The sequence below is a fragment of the Cherax quadricarinatus genome, chromosome 9 (assembly GCF_038502225.1).
Source record: "Cherax quadricarinatus isolate ZL_2023a chromosome 9, ASM3850222v1, whole genome shotgun sequence".
Taxonomy (NCBI): Eukaryota; Metazoa; Arthropoda; class Malacostraca; order Decapoda; family Parastacidae; genus Cherax; species Cherax quadricarinatus.
Genome location: NC_091300.1, coordinates 30,812,936 through 30,838,568, shown reverse-complemented (window position 1 = coordinate 30,838,568; position 25,633 = coordinate 30,812,936). Strand labels below are relative to the sequence as shown.

Below are 25,633 nucleotides of genomic sequence, written 5' to 3'. Positions count from 1 at the left end.
AGTGGCAGATGCAGTTCAATGTAGATAAATGCAAGGTTCTGAAGGTCGGGAGTGTCCATAACCCTAGCACTTATAAGTTAAATAATGTAGAACTTAGCCATACAGATTGCAAAAAGGACTTGGGGGTTATGGTGAGCAGCAACCCTAAACCAAGACAGCAGTGCCTAAGCGTACGTAATAAGGCAAATAGATTATTGGGATTTATATCAAGAAGTGTAAGCAACAGAAGTCCAGAGGTTATACTGCAGCTTTATACATCATTAGTAAGGCCTCACCTAGATTATGCAGCTCAGTTCTGGTCTCCATATTACAGAATGGACATAAATTCGTTAGAAAACATTTAACGTAGAATGACTAAATTAATACATAGCATTATAACTCTTCCTTATGAAGAAAGATTGAAGACTCTTAAATTACATTCACTTGTTAGACAGAGAATGAGTGAACATTAAAATGGTATAAAATACCGACAGATTGTTAGGTAAGACACATATGCAACAGTTAGGTATCTTTATTTCGAAACGTTTCGCCTACACAGTAGGCTTCTTCAGTCGAGTACAGAAAAGTTGATAGAAGTAGAAGATACTTGAAGACGATGTAATCAGTCCATCACCCTTAAAGTTTTGAGGTGGTCAGTCCCTCAGTCTGGAGAAGAGCATTGTTCCGTTGTCTGAAACAATATGAAGTTGAAGTGACAGAATGGGGCCTTATATAGTGCCAGGAGGTGAGACGTAGGTTGTTTTGGGAGGGCAGGTCCCTCTCAAACCTCAAAACTTTAAGGGTGATGGACTGATTACATCGTCTTCAAGTATCTTCTACTTCTATCAACTTTTCTGTACTCGACTGAAGAAGCCTACTGTGTAGGCGAAACGTTTCGAAATAAAGATACCTAACTGTTGCATATGTGTCTTACCTAACAATCTGTCGGTATTTTATACCATTTTAATGTTCATTCTGTCAGACACTGCAACACAAGGGTATCTTGGTACAGACCATCAACTTCGACAACTTCTACTAGTGAGAACGGCTGGGTTTGAGAGGGACCTGCCCTCCCAAAACAACCTACGTCTCACCTCCTGGCACTATATAAGGCCCCATTCTGTCACTTCAACTTCATATTGTTTCAGACAACGGAACAATGCTCTTCTCCAGACTGAGGGACTGACCACCTCAAAACTTTAAGGGTGATGGACTGATTACATCGTCTTCAAGTATCTTCTACTTCTATCAACTTTTCTGTACTCGACTGAAGAAGCCTACTGTGTAGGCGAAACGTTTCGAAATAAAGATACCTAACTGTTGCATATGTGTCTTACCTAACAACACGGAGAATGAGGGGAGACATGATCGAAGTGTATAAGTGGAAGATGGGTATTAATAAAGGGGATATTAATAAGGTCTTGAGGATATCTCTCCAAGAGAGAACCCGCAGTAATGGATTTAAATTAGACAAGTTTAGATTTAGAAAGGACATAGGAAAGTATTTGTTTGGAAATAGGGTAGTTGATGAGTGGAACAGTCTACCTAGTTGGGTTATTAAGGCTAGGACTTTAGGTAGTTTCAAATTTAGGTTGGATAAATATATGAGTGAGAGGGGTTGGATTTGAGTGGGACTTGCAAATGAGCGGATACAGTTATCAGACCTTATTTCTTGGGTAGCATTGAAAATTGGGTTGGGCAAATGTTTTGTTAGTGGGATGGATTGTAAAGGACCTGCCGAGTATGAGCCAACAGGCCTGCTGCAGTGATTCTCCTTTCTTATGTTCTTATGTTCTTAAGTCCAGGCCCCTCGCCCACAAAATCACCTGACCCCCTCCCCCCAACTTTTTCGGGGACGACCTCTACCCCGCCTTCTTTCACCAATAGATTTATACGCTCTCCAGGTCATTCTACTTTGTTCCATTCTCTCTGAATGACCAAACCACCTTAATGAACAGTCCGTCTTCAGCCCTCTGACTAATACTTTTAGTAACTCCACACCTCCTCCTAATTTCCACACTCCGAATTCTCTGCATAATATTCACACCACACATTGCCCTTAGTTGGATTCTGCACAATAACTGGAAAGTGTATATATAATTGCTGATGTGCCTACTATGTAGGCGGCGCTATTTTTAATCATAGCCATCAGTAGAAAATATATGTTTACAAATAGATTGAGGGAATGAAATAGAAGAAATAGTGAGAGCCATAACCAAAGAGGAAATTATAAGAATGGGATTTTGATGAATAAGAAACATGTACAAAAAATTGGTATCAAATTTCGAAGCTTTTTTTTACACAGTACACAGGCTTCTTCAGTCAAATACAGAGGCGGGTAAAACTGGGGACAGCAGTATTAGCGGGAAGGTAAAGATGATGTGATCAGTCCATCAGCTTAGAAAAGGTGATTTGAGGATGTCAGTTTTACCTCTCCATTTCTGCTGTCTCCAGTTTTAGTCACTTTGTTTTGAAACTAAGCTACCAGAGTACAGTACGTGTGTCTTATTCTTAACTTGTCGGTATTATATACCACTATCGTACAGCGGAATCTTCTGTAGCTACAAAGAAGGTGATTGATTACACACGTCATAACATCAACTTCATAGCCCTTTTAATGCAAATATTAAATTTTTACTAATAATTCCTGGAAAATAAATATCAGAAAAAAAGTAGAGCAATTAGCAAAACTAATACAAACAAATGATTGAACTCACCGTGATTGGCAGCGGAAAAGGCGGTACTGAGGAAGCCATCGAAGTATTGGAAGCCACAGTGGTCACCTCATGTGACATGACAGTAGCTGCTATGGTGGTAGAAGAGGAGGGTGGTGCGACTGTGATAGTAGTAGTGGTGGTTGTGGTGGTGGTTGGGGAGGAGGTTGTGGTAGTGGAGGGTAGGATACAGGGAATGAGAGGAAGGGAAGGTGGTGGTGGAGGTGTCGGGTTACTGGCGAGCGTGCCGAAGAACGGTCTCGCGCTGGGGAAGATCTCGAAGCCCCGGGTAGTGTTGCACTGCCGGGTGCTGGACTGCCGACGAGAGAAATGCATAGACTTGCTGGCGACGCCGAACTGGTTGGCAACCCGTAGTTCGTAGTCTCCTCGCTTGGCTCCCCCGGTAGTAGCGGGGAAGAGCAGGTACCCTTCATGAAGGGGAAAAAAGAGAACAGCGCAAGACGAATTAGAATTAGCATATAATGGGAGGGGCGGGGGTGTAATATAACGCAAAACAGAGGCAAAACGAAGAATAAGATATCGTGGAGGGAGAACAGAATGGAGATAAATAGCCTACAGCCTGAAAGGGCGAAAATAGAGAGGGAGATTAGTTACTCCGGAAGAAGGGAAAGAGGTAAAATGAGATATTCAGCTGAGAGGGAAGGAGGGTGATAACATAAGATAAACTGCATGGCGGAAAGGATGCAAAATTATATACTCCTGAATACTCCTGACAGAGGGAAAGAAGAAAATAAGATTAATTACATTAAGTGGAGGAAAAGAGAGGAAAGAGGTCTGCAGAGCAAGCTTTAGTTGCGAGAAACGTTTCGTTCTATATAGAGCTTTATAGCTTTATAAAGGTCTACTTTGAGTGAAACGTTTCTCACAAAGCTTGCTCTATGCCTGTCTTTTCATTACTGTTAGCAGTACGCTGCTGAATCCAACATTAACTTGCCTCTGACGGTTCACGGCCTCTTACACTCATCTAACCTGTTTTTTTTCTTACAGACTACACAGATCCACCATTACACTCATTCTGCTACATGACCCACACTGGTCTATCGCCTCGTGAAATACAGTTTTAAACTACCACAGCCTCCCTCTCGCATTTAGGGAGTCCAACACTGTCCTCAGTCTCTCCAGACGTTCACAGAGAAGGTGACAGTTCGATGAATCGAAATAGAATGTTAGCAGAGGAATTGTCACGGAGTCCAGATGGAACTCGCGTCGCGTTCATCTCATAAACCCTGTCATTATTACCGGAAAAAGAAAAAGCACATGCAAGAATGTTATTTTTCCCAGTCGATTTTTTTTTTGTCAGTGACTGACATGACGATTCAGTTCAGTAGGTTATAAGCGGCGAAAGCGAAAACTGTGGGTTAAAAATGTGTACAATCATTCTGTTACTCTCTCTCTCTCTCTCTCTCTTTCTAACTACGTTCATTCCTCTCCTCAGAAATGCTTGTAGCAGAGCGGGTGGGGGTGTCCCTAACCTTCGATGTACGAGGAGGTCTGAGCCACTGTGTCCACGTAGTAGGTGAGCTTCTTCCCGTCGAAGTCTCCGCCACTGTAGCTCGGGCAGGGTCTGAACCACCAGCTCAGCGTGAAGCTCGGTATCGCCTGCGCCTTGAAATGGAACTGCTCACGCGTTCTGGCGCCTTTGAAATCCGTCCAGCAGATTCTTGGCGTGGCTTCGACGCTTGGCCCCACACCTGATGCCCCCGTACACCAAAACAAAAGAAATTAGTTACGTATTAGCAATACGCCTTTAGGTTATTTCATCCCTGCAGTTTTTTGCAATTTATAATATATGTAGAGAATCGAAATAGGATCTTAAGATTTATTTTGAAACGTTTTCTTTCGTCTGAGACGCTGGTTATCGGCGATGAATGTCACAGTTCCGTAACAACTGCACAACTTGCCCGCATGTTGATAATGAAGCTAAGATGACAGTTTTTGTTTATGCTGGACCATGGTCAAGTCGCTGTTACTTGACAATGGTCCAGGATGGACCATAGTCAAGCCATACCGTTATTATTTGACAGCTGTCCAGGATGAGCCCTTTCAAATCTCTACTGCTTGAGAATGGTCCAGTATGGGCCATCATCAGATCACTATTACTTGACAATGGTCCAAGACTGACCAAAACATCGCCTTAATTTCATCAACAATCCGTGAGTTAGTTGTGGATTCACTCTGATATCGCCCCAAGACCTGGGATCACTTACTGATATCTGTTTTTTCGATGCTGATGTACCTGTCGTTGTGGGCCGTACAAGCCAGCGGCCGCCGCAGGAGATACGAGGACTGGCCCACATGGTCTCTGAGATCCGAGGAGGATGCAGAAGTGTGGAGGAGGTCATGGGTTAGGTTGTAGACGAGTGTGACCCTTGAAGTGACGGTGGTGTTGTCTGAGGCAGATTCAACGGCCGGCAGCCTCTTAACCATCACGAGGTGATCAGGGATGCTCCACTCGATCTGTCAGAGAGAAGAGTCAGTGTTCTTCCTGCCTCAGGCTCCTGTGTCTTAACGGATATCTGAGTTTAGCGCTTCTTCAAGAACACATGAGTAATAATATTTTTGCCTACAGGTGGATAGGCTGGTTAATATCATTAAGACTACATGTCACGCAGTCACCACCAATCAAGAATACTTTAGTTCCTAAAATAAGGATTAACGTACTCCCAAGTGTAAACGTACTGAGAAACCTTATGACCACATTTCTCTCCGTCTACGACCACTATCAGTTGTGGATTTTTGGTGAAGTGTTCCAGCCACTGATTGTGACATTTTGTTTGTATGTTTCTTGGTTTATGGCAGAGCATTATGATGTCTAGGTATCTTCTCAGCATGACTCGAAGATCAGCCACCTCCACGTGCTGAATTCTTAGTATTTGAATGACCGCAGGTAATTAGTCATACCAAATAACTGTCTAGAATATATATATATATATATATATATATATATATATATATATATATATATATATATATATATATATATATATATATATATATATATATATATATATATATATATATATATATATATATATATATATATATATATATATATATACATAAATATATATATATATATATATAGATATATATATATATATATATATATATATATATATATATATATATATATATATATATATATATATACATATATATACATATATATATATGCATTATATATATACATATATATATACGTATATATATACATAAATGTACATATATATATATACATATATATACATATATATACATATATACATATATATATATATATATATATACATATATATATATATACATATATATATATATATATATACATATATATATATATATACATATATATACACATACATACATATATATGTATATATACATATATATATATATATATATATATATATATATATATATATATATATATATATATATATATATATATATATATATATATATATATATATATATATATATATATATATATATATATATATATATATATATAGATGTATAAAATATAGGGAGGTACCACCTCTAGAACTGTCCTGGGGACCTTCATCCTCAGAGAAAAGAATAAACTTGCTCCAGGGAAAACTCTAAGTTTTCCCTGAAGCTGTTTGAGAATTTTCTCCTACCACCCCCTATATTTCAAGTATGTTTTATTTAAAGACAAAAATACATTGGCCAAACATTCACAAAAATACAACAGAAAGTAAAACAACATAGGTAACTCAGAGCTACATCTCGAATACTTCGTCCAGCTCCCCTGCGGTGGGCCGCGTGCCCAGAATGCTGCAGGCATTTCCTCTCTGGATCGCAACACTGAGTCTCTGAAAGAGAAAGCTGGTCGCCCTGTGGTCCTTGGTTTCTATGATGAGCTTTTCACCCAGCTCTTTGAGGAACTTTAGAGCACACTTGCCCCATGCACCAAGGGTCTCCGACCATGTTGGAATGAATTTATAGCAAGGGGGAAGGTCTTCATATTTGCGGATCTTCTGGGTCTCCCTGTGGCTGGCAGCTCCACCCCCTTCCACTACGGAGTATGACAAGTAGGTGTCTGCCAATGTGGCAGCACAGGTGTAGTCCCAGGCAATCTGCTTTCCATCCTTCCAGGGTAGCATAGTGGCTCCATCAGGACGCTTTTGACTTCCATCAGACCTCTGTACTTGGGGTTCCCGTTGAGCTGGGCAACGGGCTGTGGCGAAGCTTCTCTTTATGATGTCATTGACCTCCTCATATCTGGCATACTTCCCTTCTGCTGTGTGACACACAAGACCATGAAGTCCGAATTGATCAGCTGTCGCCCTTCCGCAAATACACATATGTTCAGTGAGGATGGGGGCGGCTAGGTGAAGAGCAACACCAATCCGAATGGCCTGTGGGTCGAGACGGGTGCCCAAGGAGGAACTGGGAGCAGCTAACAGGAAATCTCCTGAGTGTGGTGCCTTCACTGCCAGGAGACGAGCTTTGTCCTTTCCTGAAGCATTGGAGAGCATTGTGTTGGCGATTTTTTCCATGATCGGTTTGTCCCAGTGGGACTGTTTGTGCTCTTTGGGAGGAGCTGGTCTACTGGAGGAGTCTGTAAGGGTGTCCCACCGAATCGCTGCCACAGCAAACCTGGGGTCTTGAGCTCCTACCACGTCTCTCAAGCGTTCGGGTACTATCTTCTTGACTAATGCACCGGAAGCCAAACACGAAAACAGAAAAGCAGGTAAAGCAACATGCGTTGCTTTACGCACCCCTATACCTCCCAGTCGCACTGGGACGGTTGCCTGATCCCATTGCTCATCCTCTAGTGACAGGCTCAGTGCCTTCTTAAAAGTTGATCTCAGGTGTGTGTCATATTCATCGAGTGTTGGGTTGTCAAAAGAGGGTGCACACCTCAAGAAGTAAGTGAGTCTTGGCATAGTAAGACACCTTGTGAGGAGATACAGAGCATCATGGGCATCAAGATCGCTTATTCTCTCCTCCACTCTCATCAGGTCATTCAATTTGTCCCTGAGGACAGTGTCGATGGCTTGGTGACCCAGCGGTGCCCCCAAGAGGATACTGTTGGACGGAGTGGTAGTTGAGACTTCCGGGAGGATTCTTCGCACAGCATTGATTATTTCCTGGTTCGCTGTGATGATTTCACACTTGGAGGGATTGAGGATGAGTCCCAAGTCTTCTCCCTGTGTTTTCACCAGTTGTAGGTCCCCCACCAGGGACTCTTCAGTACCTGCCAGAGTGCCGTCATCCAGGTACCAGAAACTGAGCTCACTGCGTAGGCTGGAAATTAGTTCTCTTACTGCCAAGCAGAAGAGAAGTGGAGCGAGTGGGTCACCCTGCTGAACACCCTCTGATGATTGAATTTCATGTTCTCCAAACAAAAGAATTGAGGGTTTGCTGTAGCCGGCTGAAATGAAGGGAAAAAGACTGGGGAACCGATCCCGAACAGCTGGCAAAACAGCATCTCTCTTCACCATATTAAAGGCATTTCTAAAATCAAGTTTGACTATGGCCTTGTCTTCTGGTAGGTCCCTGATGTAGGCCCTTGCGGCATGAGCTGCAGCTTCACTGCCTTGAGAGACCCCAAAGCCCAGTTGGTGTGGCTGGAGTAAAGTGGCAGCTTCTAGGCGAATGTTTCTCACTGCTGCTTTGGCAACGAGACGGCGAAGGGTGTTTCCAACTGCAATGGGTCTGATTCCCCCATCCCTCTTCTTCAAAGCACATAGTGAGGCTCCAAAAAAGAAAGGTTTAATTTCTTCTGGGATTCGCCCAGCCAGGCAATTGTTGACGAAAGTTGTTAACTCGGTGAGAAGAATTGATGCAGATTCACCGAGTACTGGATTTACCATCTCTTTGAGGTGCTGAGGTCGAATTCCAGTGTAACCTCCTGCAGATCCTGCTGGAAATGACACGATCGCCTTATAGACTTCCGATTCTGGCAAAATTAATTGTTCAATGATGGGGTCTTCCTCAGGGTTGTCGTTGATGGCTATGGTGTCCCTGGTTGGATGCTTGTCTCTTAGTGCTTGGGCCGTGGTCTCATCCTTGGGGGCTACAGTGTCATCACTTGTAATTATTCTTATTGCTCCCACTGTGTTACCTTCTTCGATTTTTTTGCTAACCTGTGCGCAAATTTTCTCATTTTCAGTGGGACTTTTCTTGGGTCTACCTCTTTGATTCCTGCGATGATGGGGCAGAGGGACACAGTTGTCCGTTCTTGGGTAGTTGCGCACTGCCTTGATAACTGACGTGGTTAGCAGTTTGCCTCGTCTTTCAGGAACTGCAAGACAGACATTGCCGAACAAGAGTAGGTTGCGCCATGCTTGGATGGTGCCTCGGGCTTCTAAGTTGGTGGAACCTCCATTCACCCGCTTAAGAAGGTCTGTGAATTTCCCTGCTGCATATGGGCGAGCCGCTTTAGGGATGTGGGATAGTGTACTGCTAGCAGTGGATTTGAATGCCAACAGAAGGTTATCGCAAGTGACGAGGTTGCCATTGGAATTGTCATCTGCCTGTGGAAGCTGTGGGCTGCTCTTTGCTGGGGACATATGTGATTCCGCACACCCATTGTGTGCACGAATGCGTCCATCCCTGTTGCGTGCTCGAAACTCTCCACACACCTAACATGTGCCTCTTCTTTCAATGTTGGGTGCATTGCTTCCCTGGCTTTGTGGCTCGCTGGCTTCATCATCTGCCATATATATATATATATATATATATATATATATATATATATATATATATATATATATATATATATATATATATATATATATATATATATATATATATATATATATATATATATATATATATATATATATATATATATATATATATATATATATATATATATATATATATATATATATATATATATATATATACATATATATATATATATATATATATATATATATATATATATATATATATATATATATACATATATATATATATATATATATATATATATATATATATATATATATATATATATATATATATATATATATATTATATATATATTATATATATATATATCGTGCCGAATATGTAAAACTGGTCAATTAGCAAGAACTCATTTAAAATTAAGTTCTTTCTGAAATTTTCTTTTATACGTTTAAAGATATATTTTTTTCATTAATGTTAATGTAAAAAAATTTTAATTTTGCACCAAAAGAATCTTAGAAAACTTACCTAACCTTATTATAACAAGAACAATTTATTTTAGCCTAACCCAACTAAATATATTTTAGATTTAATATTAAACAAACACAGTGAAATATATTTTTTTCGTCAGGTTCAGAATGATTTTGGCGAAATTATTGCATACACAAATTTTCACTTGTCCTATATGGCAAGATGAACGTTGCTATTTAAGCCAAGATCGCATCTGCCTATTCGGCAGAACTTGCGTATATATATATATATATATATATATATATATATATATATATATATATATATATATATATATATATATATATATATATATATATATATATATATATATGTGTGGGGCAGAAGTTTGTGGTTATAGGAGGGTGGGGGCAGGAGGAAAGAGGAGTGATTGGTGGAATGATGAAGTAAAGGGTGTGATAAAAGAGAAAAAGGTAGCTTACGAGAGGTTTTTACAAAGCAGAAGTGTTATAAGAAGAGCAGAGTATATGGAGAGTAAAAGAAAGGTGAAGAGAGTGGTGAGAGAGTGCAAAAGGAGAGCAGATGAAAGAGTGGGAGAGGCACTGTCAAGAAATTTTAATGAAAATAAGAAAAAATTTTGGAGTGAGTTAAACAAGTTAAGAAAGCCTAGGGAAAGTATGGATTTGTCAGTTAAAAACAGAGTAGGGGAGTTAGTAGATGGGGAGAGGGAGGTATTAGGTAGATGGCGAGAATATTTTGAGGAACTTTTAAATGTTAAGGAAGAAAGGGAGGCGGTAATTTCATGCACTGGCCAGGGAGGTATACCATCTTTTAGGAGTGAAGAAGAGCAGAATGTAAGTGTGGTGGAGGTACGTGAGGCATTACGTAGAATGAAAGGGGGTAAAGCAGCTGGAACTGATGGGATCATGACAGAAATGTTAAAAGCAGGGGGGGATATAGTGTTGGAGTGGTTGGTACTTTTGTTTAATAAATGTATGAAAGAGGGGAAGGTACCTAGGGATTGGCGGAGAGCATGTATAGTCCCTTTATATAAAGGGAAAGGGGACAAAAGAGATTGTAAAAATTATAGAGGAATAAGTTTACTGAGTATACCAGGAAAAGTATACGGTAGGGTTATAATTGAAAGAATTAGAGGTAAGACAGAATGTAGAATTGCGGACGAGCAAGGAGGTTTCAGAGTGGGTAGGGGATGTGTAGATCAAGTGTTTACATTGAAGCATATATGTGAACAGTATTTAGATAAAGGTAGGGAAGTTTTTATTGCATTTATGGATTTAGAAAAGGCATATGATAGAGTGGATAGAGGAGCAATGTGGCAGATGTTGCAAGTATATGGAATAGGTGGTATGTTACTAAATGCTGTAAAGAGCTTTTATGAGGATAGTGAGGCTCAGGTTAGGGTGTGTAGAAGAGAGGGAGAATACTTCCCGGTAAAAGTAGGTCTTAGACAGGGATGTGTAATGTCACCATGGTTGTTTAATATATTTATAGATGGGGTTGTAAAAGAAGTAAATGCTAGGGTGTTCGGGAGAGGGGTGGGATTAAATTATGGGGAATCAAATTCAAAATGGGAATTGACACAGTTACTTTTTGCTGATGATACTGTGCTTATGGGAGATTCTAAAGAAAAATTGCAAAGGTTAGTGGATGAGTTTGAGAATGTGTGTAAAGGTAGAAAGTTGAAAGTGAACATAGAAAAGAGTAAGGTGATGAGGGTATCAAATGATTTAGATAAAGAAAAATTGGATATCAAATTGGGGAGGAGGAGTATGGAAGAAGTGAATGTTTTCAGATACTTGGGAGTTGACGTGTCGGCGGATGGATTTATGAAGGATGAGGTTAATCATAGAATTGATGAGGGAAAAAAGGTGAGTGGTGCGTTGAGGTATATGTGGAGTCAAAAAACGTTATCTATGGAGGCAAAGAAGGGAATGTATGAAAGTATAGTAGTACCAACACTCTTATATGGGTGTGAAGCTTGGGTTGTGAATGCAGCAGCGAGGAGACGGTTGGAGGCAGTGGAGATGTCCTGTCTAAGGGCAATGTGTGGTGTAAATATTATGCAGAAAATTCGGAGTGTGGAAATTAGGAGAAGGTGTGGAGTTAATAAAAGCATTAGTCAGAGGGCAGAAGAGGGGTTGTTGAGGTGGTTTGGTCATTTAGAGAGAATGGATCAAAGTAGAATGACATGGAAAGCATATAAATCTATAGGGGAAGGAAAGAGGGGGTAAAGGAGGTTTTGTGGGTGAGGGGCTTGGACTTCCAGCAAGCGTGCATGAGCGTGTTAGATAGGAGTGAATGGAGACGAATGATACTTGGGACCTGACGATCTGTTGGAGTGTGAGCAGGGTAATATTTAGTGAAGGGATTCAGGGAAACCGGTTATTTTCATATAGTCGGACTTGAGTCCTGGAAGTGGGAAGTACAATGCCTGCACTTTAAAGGAGGGGTTTGGGATATTGGCAGTTTGGAGGGATATGTTGTGTATCTCTATACGTATATGCTTCTAAACTGTTATATTCTGAGCACCTCTGCAAAAGCAGTGATAATGTGTGAGTGTGGTGAAAGTGTTGAATGATGATGAAAGTATTTTCTTTTTGGGGATTTTCTTTCTTTTTTTTGGGTCACCCTGCCTCGGTGGGAGACGACCGACTTGTTGAAAATATATATATATATATATATATATATATATATATATATATATATATATATAAGGAGAGTATATATATATATATATATATATATATATATATATATATATATATATATATATATATATATATATATATATATATATGGTAGATGGGATTCCCCAGTGGATGTAGGTCCTTCCCAAAGAGATGGGTTAGTTGTAGCAGCCGCCTACCAGTGACTATGCCCTCGTCTGCTGCACGTCCTTACCCACTGACGCCTATATAACCGCCAGTCTTCTTGCCTTTCCTCCAGATTCTTCTCCACCACGATGTTGTGAACACTAACTCCAAGGCTGAGGGACTGATTACCTCATCTTTTGTATATAGTTCTACTGTCTTCTAATTATGTCCTAGAATCTGTTTTGATAAAGAAACTAGATGGCGAAACGTCTACAATAAAGATATCGAGATGTTGCACATGTGTCTTAACTTTCAATAACAAAGTTGTACCTGCCAGCTATTGCACAACACTAACTCTCAGGTCATCAGTGTCTGTGTCAGTGTTCCTCCTTCTCTCAGACTCTTACCTAGACTCTTATTTTTTAACAGCAAAAAAAAAAAAATCACGTTAATGACAATAGCCACGTCTTGAGTGTTTCATTAAAGGGGAAGAAAGAGGGAGAAATATCTTAAGCAGTGATTCCCAAAGTGGGCGGTAACACCCCCCTGGGGGCGGTGGAAAGATACGGAGGGAAGGGCGTTGAGGATAAAAGGGGCTGTAGGGGGGCGGTAAGAGGGCCGCAGGGTGGCATCAGAACCAAAGAAGCGCTTGTTCTACAAAATCTATATGAAAAAATCTAAGTCACAGAGCCTTAAGTAACACAGATGATTTACAAAGAATAAAATTTACAGCTATATATGGAAGCATAGTTTTATTTTATTTTGTGGTCTGAGGACATAGTTAAAAGTCTGAACGTTTGTTTGGACGGGCCACACGCCAGCCAGATCAGACAGCAGATGCCGTGCTGCTGATTTTTACGTCTGTAAGGGCCGAGGCTCTAGGTTTGTATGTACTTCAAGTTATCTTCAGTCTTGTTGAGAATTTTTTTCAAAGAGAAAGACATTCTTGCTTGTGCAACAGATGGGGCACCATCGATGACAGGTTGTTATCGTGGCTTCATCAGTATCTTGAAAAAAGCTGTACCTGGTGTGTTTACGGATCACTGTGTAATCCACAGGCAACAACCGCTTGCAAAAAACCTAAGTGGTCGACTTCACAAATCAATGTGCACTGTTATCAGTTCCCGACTGTTTCAACAGCTCTGCACTGAGAATGATGAAGATTTTGAAAGTTTGTTGTCGCACATAGAAGTTAGATGATTGTCAAAAGGAAGCTTCCTGAGACCTTTCAATTCACTTTGTGAAATAGCTGCTGAATTCTTCCAAGACTCCATTTCTGTTGTATATGACGAACTAAGAAACATCGAGTATGACATTGTTTATTTGTCAGATGAATTCACAAAATACAACAAAGTTAATCTGTAAATGCAAGGGAATGAGGTTGATCTTATCAAAGTCAAACCAACCCTTTTCACTTTTCTGTCCAGGTTACAGTTATTCAAACATAACATAGCCCGTCGTGAGCTCTTCCAGTTTTCGAGCCTCTCTGAATTGGAGAAGTGTGTTGTGTACACCTGAATGAGCAACATAGAGATATGTCTGACAAGTTTCAGGATCTTTTTTTGCTCAAAATACCAGACTGGGTGATCAATCCGTTCCTAGATATCAGCAATGAGGAAACAGTAATGGTGGACGAAGAACAGATTTCACTCCAAAATGACAATGAGTTGGCCAAAGTTCAAAAAATCATGTCAAGATTTTTGGTTACAAAAAAAATTTCTGACCGCTACCCTGCACTGTGGAACAAAGTCAAGATGTGTGTCAATCTTCAACAAAGTCAAGATGTACTTTATTGCTTTCCCAGCATCATATTTAGTAGAATGAGGCTTCAATGCAGTCTCCAAGCTACTTTCCAACCAAAGAAACAGATTGAAAATTACTGAACGCGGTGATCTAAGACTTCTTAGTACCTTCAAGCCTAATGCTGAGAAGCTGATGTTCCTGATGGTACCATACACATTCATCTCACTAAAATTGTGAAGACAGTGTAGTTACAGATAAGATGTAAGTTTACCCTTTCATATTAAATAAATTGGTTTGCTATGTTCATTTTTATTTGAGAAACAAATACGTCTGTTTATAGTGCTAGATTAGTTGTCGTTTAGAATTGACAGTAAACCTAACACCAAGAAAGATGTGTGCTCTTAAGTGTATGTTTGTGTGTGTGGGGGGTGAGCGCTAGGCATGACATCTGGGAGCCTGAAAAAATTTGCTCAGGTGCTGTGTCATTTCTACAGATTTAGCGCTTCGACAAGAATAAAATAAATTGTAATAAAGTCTGTAGAATTACCGACAATATGTAAAGTAAAAGGACACAAGTGCAACTAATGTGACATTTTTATTGTGGCAACGTTTCGCTCTCCAGGAGCTTTATCAAGCCGTTACAAACAGTACATGGACACAGAGGGTATGTATAGGCTCAGGGTGAGGTGCAATACTAGTGGTAGTAGTAGTAGTAGTAGTAGTGAGATAAGTTGTCGTAGTAGTAGTAGTAGTAGTAGTAGTAGTAGTAGTAGTAGTAGTAGTAGTAGTAGTAGTAGTAGTAGTAGTAGTAGTAATACAATATGTAGAACAATTAACTCGCACAATAGTAAAAGGATATAAAAGCTATTACTTGGATAACATAAAAATAGGTTAGACAAATGTATCTATTGGAGGCTGGATAGAGAAGGCCTGTTTAAATTTAATGTGCTATGTGTATTATTAACAGGAGAGACTATGTGATGGCAGGGTTTACTGTTTTCAGGAGGATTCTTGCTAAGACTTCAGAGAGTTCCAGACTTTGGAACAGAACTTCTCACAGTCCAGCACCACGTGGACAGACACATGGCTTCTGCCGAAAGGAAGAGGTCACGATGTTCCAGGGACACGGCGGATGACTCGGATTTAGAAATGTGGGGCACAATCCTAACGAAGAAGTTGCGAGACCACTCCGTGACATCAGAGGAAAAGTCTCCAGTTCTGACAAGCCTAACCATGCAGCCAGAGAATACGGAAGGATGGATCAATGTGAACAGTAAGACACGCCGTCCCTCCAAGGAGTAGGTAAACCAGCTCAAATCACCTTCCATATTCAAGGTAAAGGCTTATGGGGAACACAAACCCACTATGGCATGGTTACACACCTGGAAACACGGCACAAACTGAGGTTCAAGATATGGTTCAACCTGAGGGGAGAACCAATACTGACTCCTATCAACAGGGAAATGCATATCACCTTGAAGAAAGTCATGGAGACAGACCGCTCCTTCACCCTGGAGGAACTGGATTCTCGGCAGAAGGTCACCAAGGGTGTAGTGATGTGAGACCCGCTGATGATGCCCATCGAGGCAGTAGCAGCTCACCCCAGTGTCGTGTCAGCTCAGCGTCTCAAGGCAAAATCGGCAGGCAAAGCACCAACACGGCAGGTCCTCATTCAGCATGTAGGACCGCTGCCATCCCAGCTGGACCTCGGTTCTTGGGGCAGGTACGATGTCAGGACCTTCACGGCAGAACCAGTTCGCTGTTTCAAGTGCCAGTGTTACGGATACCTGGGTGCACTCTGTCCGAACAGAGTAATCTGCGGTGTCTGCAGCCAGCCCCACCCTACCGAGGAATGCATCACCAAGCTGAAGAATGCATCGCCACCCACTCCACGATGCCCGAATTGCAGGCAGAAACACCATGCCTGGAACCCTTGATGCCCTGAGAGGCTCACTAGAATTCGTGAGGCCTGGAAGACACCAACGACGAGACAGCAGGCTACGGCAGAGCATCACCCTCAGCAGACGATGGGTGCAGAGAATCCTGCCATACTGTAGAACTCTCATCAGGCAACCCAACTCAATGCCCAGGAATTTCCGACCCTTGAAGACTCAGCCAGGCGTCGTTAACAGAAGCATCCTCCCCCACTACCGCAACGAAGAAACAAAAACATTAGGAACAAGCGGCGCCAACAGGAAACATCTGGGCAACGCAATCATCAGACGGCACTACACGAGCCCCCACCGGCCTCCATGCCAGGCACAGCCACTATGCAGGCTGTGGCTGCACCTCACCAGCAGATGCCGGGTACACAACTTGGCATACAGCAACAGGCCACGGTGTGCACAGTGAAGAAATACAACCCTCAGCAGTCCCCACAGATTACAACAGCCCAGATAATATCCACTGCTTCGAACCCACCGACAACGCAGGCCCTCAACAGAAAGGATCTCTTAACACTCATCAAGGCATTCACGGATATTATCTGCAACACAGTCACCTCCACAGAACAACAGAGCATGTTCCGGCAGATGGTCAGCACACCCTGAGGGTGTGCTTACTGACAGAGCAGGAAATAGTGGATGCCATGAATCTGCAGATTATCAGAGGGAACAGAGCCCAGTCCCCAGCTCAGGAAACAGCTGAGATGGAGTAACCTCAGTCGTTTATGAGGCACACTAGCTGAGCTGTCCGGAACAGTGCTTGAGCAGCATATGCTGCAACAGTGAAGAATCAATTCTCCTTCAGGAGCCAGAGACGGGTCATCTCAAGATTAAGACTCGTGCCAGGACCCTAGTCTTGGCGAACATTGTACATACATGTACTGCTTGTACACAGTTCTCCTGAGGGCCAGGAGAACTGTGTTCCTCAAGCGACTCGACAACCTTATCACTGTGTACAGACCACTGAAAAAATCAAGTCATCTATTAAAGCAAAGAACCCTTGGGCCAAGGTGGACTTCATTACTAAAATACCCAATGCTTCATCCATGCTGAAGGTCACCTTCAGTGACGTCAACATGGCAGCCAAAGCTCTCGCTGAGGGCCTGGCTATTCACTACTTCCACATCAACCCAGCCTTCATCGAAGCAGAGAAATTCCAACATATCTCACAGTGCTATAATTGTTACTCATACTTACACACCACAAATGATTGCCCTACCAAGGACAAGAAGTTCTGCTCCATCTGTGGCCGTGAGGGTCATGACTTCAAGAATTGCACCAGCTTCACCACCTAAATGCTTGAACTGCAAGAATGATCACCATACTCTTGCTACCAGGTGCCCTACCAGAAGAGACATACTCAAACAACAACAAAAACAACAAAAGAAACCCAACCCACAAGCAACCACATATTCTGCTATCGCCAAGCTTCAAGCAGACACTACCAAGATACTACAAGCCACGCAAGCTGCTCCCACCACTTCCCTGCCAGCACCTACTGCCGACTCCACTAAGATTCTTTATTGCATTATGTATGCTCATGTACAGAATGCAGCTGAGCCTGGCTCCTTCAACACCACCATCAATGAACTTTTCAAACTAAATAATATGCCTGGCCTCACATTCCCTGCATCACCACCTTCCACTGAGATCCTAAAATCTACTACAAATATTATCAGCATCACCTCTGCTCCACCGCTGCCACAACCACCACTAGACACAGAGATGGACCAATCAGAGACCACTGAGACGTCGGCAAACCCCACTACCGCTTGCATCCACTGCTAGAGCAACTGACCAGTCGGAAATCTCGCCTTCACCAGTTCAGCCACCAGCCAAGAAAGCAAAAACACAAGAAACTGCAGATGCACCTCACGGTGCCATTGCCACTGACACTGCTGCACCACAAGTCCGATGCCTGAAGGGTGTATGCTTCTACACAACCAAGCAGTATAAGAACAGAATGCTGTCTTCAGAAATCCATCAGCACCTCCAGGACGGAACAGTCAAGTATACCTACGACCAAACTGTTACATACACCATTGCAGACATGACCAGACTACTCACTGCCAACACCCAACACCCTGTGGAAGTTGAGTACACCTCAAAGAGGAAATTCAGGATGCTTCAGAATGGGGGCCTTGAAGACGGTACCCTCCTCTAGCACGACTATCCATGACCATTCACCATGAAGATAAGTTTCCCCAGCACTTTGCTGTTTGCTAAAGCTGGGGTGTGGCTCCAATCGACCCTGTAACTGCTGCCTCTGCCCGACTGCGCTTCTCTTCCGGGAAGTCAGCACAAGATAGAAAACGACGACACCCTTCAACCGGAGGGCCAAGAAAGAAGAAAGAAGATGATCGTCACCCCCCACCCGGGGGGCCACTGCCGGGTCACCATCTGGAGAAGACCCGGGCCGGAAGTACCGGCGAATCAACATGAATGAATGAATGGAAATGAACACCAACACACGACACTCCACACAGGAGAGAACAGCGCTAGCACGATCGACACCATGCCCTGCCCTAGAAGGTTGATGCCAGAGCCCGAGTTTGTAGCTCACAAGATGAGGGGGTACTTGTGCCTCCTTCCATGGGAGACTTAGGTCTCAGACACTCCCTAGACAGGGAGCCAGTGCCGGGCCACCACTTGGAAGGGCCCGGGCCGGGAGAATACTGGCGAATCTTTAACAACAACATTCTGCTTGTAACGGCTTGATAAAGCTCCTGGAGAGCGAAACGTTGCCACAATAAAAATGTCACATTAGTTGCACTTGTGTCCTTTTACAATAAAATAAATAATAATAATAATAATAATAATAATAATAATAATAATAATAATAATAATAATAATAATAATAATAATAATAATACAGTGGAACCTCAAATTTCGATCGTATCACTTATCGAACGTTTCAAAAATAGAACCCTTTTCTCGAACCAACTTTGTCCCTATTATCAGTAGCCGGCTCTGTCCGTGTCCCCACGCAGACGCCGTGAGCCAGTCTGGCTTTGTTGATGCTTGAGTGAACAATAACCTGCACTCTCATTCAAACATTTTACGATTATTTCATTGTGTTTAGCGCTTGCGGGAATGTGAAATAAGCTACCATGGGCCAAAAGTGGTAAAGAAATTGAGAAACACCATAGATGTGAAGAAGGAAATAATACAGAAGTATGAGAATGGTGTGAGACTTGCTGACCTTGCCAGGATGTATGGGAAAAAAATCGACCATCGGTTCTATCCTGGCAAAAAAAGAACAAATCAAGGAAACTGATGTTGTGAAAGGTGTTAATATGCTAACCAAAAAAAGACCACAAATAGTTGAAGAGGTTGAGAAGTTGTCGCTGATGTGGATCAAAGATAAAGAGATGGCAGGTGATAGTATTTCAGAGACGATTATTTGCGAAAAGGCAAGGAAGTTACATGCCGATCTGGTACAGAAAACTCTTGGAACCAGTTCAATGACAGAACCATGTCCCATTTTAGGGAAATGTTAAAGAGGCGTCAGAAACAGAGGACTGTGGACAGTTATTTTGTGAGACAGGGGTCCAGTGACTTTCAAGCTGGTCCTAGTGGCATTAAAAGACAGAGAAGGGAAGTAACCCCAGAGAGGGCATTACCTGAAGTCCTCATGGAGGGGGATTCTCCTTCCAAACACTAACTCCAACTCCCTCTCTCCTCCTCCCTATCTTCCAGATGCCATCACCAATCTTCAATAAAGGCAAGGAAAAACGTTATTTTATATTTATATAAATAATTGAACACTATAGTGTTTGTTGTGTGTATGTAAAACTGTAATTAATCTCTATAAAATGTATTTTTTTGTGATTATTTTTTTTCCTCAAGGAAGGTTCCTTGATGTTGGTGAGGGGCTCTTGATTTAGGGAATTGGATCTGTGCTCCAGTTCCCCGAATTAAGCCTGAATGCCTTCTACATCCCCCCCCCAGGCGCTGTATAATCCTCCGGGTTTAGCGCTTCCCCATTGATTATAACAATAACAATAATGTGAATATTTTTGGGTTTCTGGAACGGATTAATTGTATTTCCATTATTTCTTATGGGAAATATCGCTTCGATTTTCAGACTTTTCTAATTTAGAACTAGCTCCTGGAACGGATTAAGTTCGATATTTGAGGTTCCACTGTATTAATTTGGTGAATTCTCTTCCATATTATGGGTCACACTACCTCAGGAGACGATCCGTATGAAGAAAAAAATCACTGAGCGTTTTCCTGTCCCACTAGCCAACAGCCAGCTGCTAGCCAGTGGCGCAGTTGTTCACTCTTCAGCGTTAGTCTTAATTACACCTTCATACATCGGTGGGAATTTAGATTAATTTTTTTCGTTCTAGTTCTCTTTTTTTTCAGTGTTAGTGGTGCGGGATAACTTTGATAATCTCCCCAAACGCGCGTGCGCCTGAATCACACGATTTTTTATTTTTGTTTTTCATCCCTTCCCTTATGACCTATTACTTAATACTATATTGCAACACTCAAATGTGCTAATACTCAACACAAGCGCGCACACGCAAACACACGGGCTTAAAGGGCACGTCAGTTTCCCTGTCTTCTGATGTGTTATTTTTTTTCCCAATTGTGTTGGAGAAGTCTGAGCTCTGCTCAGACTTCTCCAGCACAATTGTCCTCAAAGACTTGTTAAGTTATACCATGAATTAATGAAAGATCCTGTACTTCACCTCACGAAAGCAGACAAAGCAAATGCGATAGTAATTATGGACAAGGTAGATTATAGGGGAAAATAAACATGATATTAGGAGACCGGGAAACTCATGCGCCTCTTAATTGTTTTCTCTCTCTCTCTCTCTTTTTTTTTTTTTTTTTTTTTTTTTTTTTTTTTTTTTACACAGGGTTTGACAAGGTTAAGGATCCCAAGCTTTATTGACAGCTATTTACAGGTTAAGGATTCCTAACTTTATTGGCAAGCTAAGAGCTGTTACCTACATCAGCTCATTTGAAAGCATTTTTATTGTTATGAGACATACAAGTAGGAAACAGGATGAAGTTGGAGCCATCTGTGGGCCAGCATTTTCATTTGATCAACTGACTTTATCTCGTTGACATCATTATCCTGTACGAATGTGTTCCACACTCGAGTCATCCTGGGTATGTATGATCTCAGATGGAGTGATGTTCTGGAGAAGGGTACAGCCAGAGTGAAGTTGCTGCTTTCTGCCCGTCTTGTGGCATAAAAGCTTGTTTCACGCTGTCCTCGAAGTGGATCCAAGTGTGGTATTTTGACAATATTGGCCTTGTACATAACAGTAAGGCCACCCACATCCCTCCTATGTTGAAGGCTCTGCTGAAATAACAGATCTATCCAGGATGGGTCCAGGCGAGAGATGAGACGTCTTGCTCTGTTCTCTACTCTGTCAAGCAGTCGCAGATGAGAGGGGGGGCAGGCAAACCAAGAAAGTGGAGCATACTCAAGGTGCGAGCGTACTTGTGCCTCGTACAGGATCTTGCAACCCCTACTGTCAAGCAGATGGGAGATACGGCGAAGTGCTGTAAGCTTCCTGGCTACCTTGTTTGCAAGATTTACAACATGGTTCTTCATGGTTAGTTTGGAGTCAAATTTCACCCCAAGGATATCAACTTCTTCTCCAGGTGCCAACATCCTCCCATTCATCCTTACTACTGCACCAGCATTACCATCATGGTGCCTAGAGACGATCATCATTTGCGTTTTCTCAGGTGCAAATGTTACTTGCCATCTATTTCCCTAAGCTGATATAGCTCTCAGCTGGTGATTGATGTAGCTTAGAGCAGCTGGCATTTCTTCTCTTGGATAAGTGAATGTCAGTGTACAGTCGTCTGCATATGCATGTGATTCTGGGATGAGATGAAGAAGGTCGTTGAAGTAGACATTCCATAACAATGGACCCAGCACGCTTCCTTGTGGAACACTTGCCCCAATAGGATGTCTTGGTGATTCCGTTCCATTGAGAACTACGCTTACAGATCTACCATGAAGGTAGTCACTGAGGAGACATAGCGTAGAGCCTGCAATTCCCAGTGCTTGAAGTTTTGCTAAGAGGCCCTGGTGTCACACCCGGTCGAAAGCGCCAGCAATGTCCAGTGCTACCACACAGCTGACTTTGGATTCATCCAGTGACTGGTGCCACTTAGTGGAGAGGTTTAACAACAGATCAGCAGCAGAGTAACCTTTCCTGAAGCCATATTGACGATCACAAAGTAGTGAGTGGTAGTCAAAAAACTCTGTCATTTGTCTTGAGATTATTGTCTCAAGGATCTTACCAGTGATTGACAGGAGTGACACTGGTCTGTAGTTGCTGATTTCTGCTCTGCTCTTCTTTTTGTGAACAGGGACTACATTTGCCTCTTTCCATAGAGAGGGCCATTTACACTGTACTAGGCAGTGCTGAAAGATGCGAGTTAGAGGTGCTGCTAGCTGGTCTGCACATCTTCTCAACAATCTTGGGCTCAACTTGTCTGGGCCCACAGCCTTTTCTTGGTCAAGCGATTTAAGTAGGAAATGCACCTCGTCCTGCCTTATTGTCACCACTGACAGTTTTGACACAGTTCTTGCAGCTAGCCAAGGAGGGTCAGGATCAGGAACTTGCATTTTGGTAGCAAAGTGTTCAGCAAAGAGGTCCGCCTTCTCTTGACTACTAGTAGAGGTGGTCCCATCCTGTCGATTTAGAGGTGGAATAAGTTCATCAGGCAGATATCCTTGTCTTTGACCAGGGACCACCAGGTTTTGGAGCCTACCCTACCTGATGCTAACTTTCTTTTAGTGTCCACCTCCCATTTAGCAATGGCCTACTTTTGAACATCACCCATATGCCTACAGGCTTGCATGTGCAAGTTCCTGTTATAGGTGGTAGGATGTCTCTTATACCTTCGCCATGCTTTGTACTTAGCAGTAGCAGCCTCTCTACAACGAAAGCCAAACCAAGGCTGATCTGTAGGCTTCGTCACATATTGCCGGTGAGGAATGTGTTCTTGTTGTAGATTAAGGATGTGTCCAGTGAAGGCTTTCACTTGGTTGTCAACATCCCCTTGGAGAAGAGCATTCCAGTCGGTGGTGGCGAGCTCAGAGCAAAGGGCTGGCCAATTACCTCTTTCCCATAGCCAGGTTGTGCGTGTGGATTCCTCACCTCGTTCTGTTGGGATCTTAAGTGTGGTAAAAACAGCCTTGTGGTCAGACGATCCAACGTAGCCGAGGGGTTGACAAGTGACTATGCTTTCTGCCAGATCACTCACTACTGGGTCAAGGGAGGAGCCAGAGATATGAGTAGGGAAATCAACAAAGTTTCTCATGTCAAACACTGCAAGAAGGTCATCAAAGTCCCTCTGTATAAGGTGCTGGTTGAGGTCACCAACAATTATAATATGTTGACAGTTGTGTTGTAGCAGAAGGGAGTCAATATTTTCCATTAGGAAGTTGATAGGGTCTCATGTTGCCACTGAGGTCTGTACATTGCACATGCTAGTACAGAGGTACTAGTGTTTATACAGAGCTTGAAGAACATCATTTCAAGATGTGTAGGGGTGGCAACATCAATGTGCTGGGCATGAACACTTTTAGAGAAGCACACAGCAACACCTCCTTGCCCTTGCCTGTCTCTTCTCATCCATGAGGTGTAGCCAGCAATTCTTGCAAAATTTTCTGGAGTCCTGTCATCCAAAAATGTTTCAACAACAGCTATCATGTCGGGACGTCGAGTGTTCACAAAACTAGGTGTGAGCTCTCCAACATTAGTAATGAAACCTCTAATGTTGGCCGACAGGATGCTGATAGACTGGCTCCTCATGATGAAGTGGTCAGCTTGAGGTGGTGGGTGTGTAGCGAATGTAAGGTGCCTGCCCTTGAGAGAGGTAGGGTACTGAGGCAGCTGCAGGGATGTAGGTCTGTGGTCTTGTATAAGGCACAATCCCACCTGCTGGGCTGGGATAGGAGTAGCTAAGTGGGTGACGTGTGAGAGTGTTCACCAATTCAGAGATCCTGCTGGTTTGTTCAGAGAACAGGTCTCTAAACCGGTGGCCCTGTCTGTCAAGTTCCTTTTTCTTCCGACACTGGTCCTCCTTATGTCCTTTCTTGTAGCAGTAATTACACCTGGTATCTCGCAGGCAGTTGTTGGCTCTCTCTCTCTCTCTCTCTCTCTCTCTCTCTCTCTCTCTCTCTCTCTCTCTCTCTCTCTCTCTCTCTCCTCTTTCACACACACACACACACTCACCTCGGGACGGGGTCTACCTCTGACAGAACATTCCACCATGAACACCTTACAAGAACCTTCCTCAGTCTCCTCCACGCTAAGTCGAGCAGGACACAGATCTGCCGGGCACACGTAGAGGCTTCAGTGATTTATGCTATCACCAAGAAGCGTGACTGATCACAGAATGAGGGGGTTTAGGAGCCCATATTGGTTTAGTGCTTAATGAAAAGTAATCTACAGTCTACAGAGATTATAGTGACACTGATAACTTGTTGATTATTACTGTATCTGTACTCTTATTTGTATTTAGATCTGTAATATGACTACTGAACGGGGGTGCTATTTGTATCTACACAGTGAATGTAAACAGAAGATGAACAGTACTCACAACATTCTGAAGAGGTTGTCGCTCCCGGCGATGGACAGTCATCTGTGGTCGAGGTAGGCACTAAGTTATCAAGTTTGACCTCTGTGTTCTCTCTGCCAGCAAGTTTCTCAGTCTCTACAGACTGTGTGGTTTCTTCTCTCCACGTCTTCCCCTTCTGCTGTGGTTTCTGCCACGTCTGCTGGTCAACTGCCTGCTGCTGCTGCCACGTCTGTAGCCAGATATTTTTGCAGTCGTCTAGCAGCAAAGGGTTCTCGGAAGTGTTGATGTGGCGAAGACGCTCTCTGGAAGAGTGGAAGGGACCGCTCTTAGCTTGTATTTTTGGCCCCATAAAAAATAAAAGAAAACATTGGATCATATAAGCGCACGTGCACGTGCAGGGATACTCCAACATTGCAAACACACACACACACACACACACACACACACACACAACTTTTCCTGATATATGTAAATAACCTGCCAGCTGGGATCGAATCCTATGTGTTTTTGCTTGTAGATGACACAAAGCAGTTGAGAAGAATACGAACAGAAGAGGAGAGCGAGAGAATATCTAGCTGTGTTAGAGAACTGGTCAAGTAAGTGGCTCCTGGAGTTCAAGCCAAATAAATGTAAGGTCGTGAAATTTGGTGAGGCGGAGACAAGACCAGAGGAAAAATACGGAATGGAAGGTATG

General features: G+C 42.5%; 1 protein-coding gene across 1 annotated transcript in view; it reads right to left on the bottom strand.

The window, feature by feature from the left end:
• The window catches only part of LOC128685951 (BDNF/NT-3 growth factors receptor), a 147,181-nt gene extending 121,893 nt beyond the window's left edge, over positions 1 to 25,288 (bottom strand). Inside the window, exons 1-5 of the mRNA XM_070083116.1 lie at positions 24,961 to 25,288; positions 24,594 to 24,691; positions 4,922 to 5,171; positions 4,187 to 4,405; positions 2,697 to 3,121 (exon numbers count right to left, since the gene is read on the bottom strand). Coding sequence (XP_069939217.1) covers positions 2,697 to 3,121; positions 4,187 to 4,405; positions 4,922 to 5,171; positions 24,594 to 24,691; positions 24,961 to 25,288 — 1,320 coding nt within the window. The remainder of the gene's footprint in view (positions 1 to 2,696; positions 3,122 to 4,186; positions 4,406 to 4,921; positions 5,172 to 24,593; positions 24,692 to 24,960) is intronic.
• Positions 25,289 to 25,633: the final 345 nt, after the last annotated feature.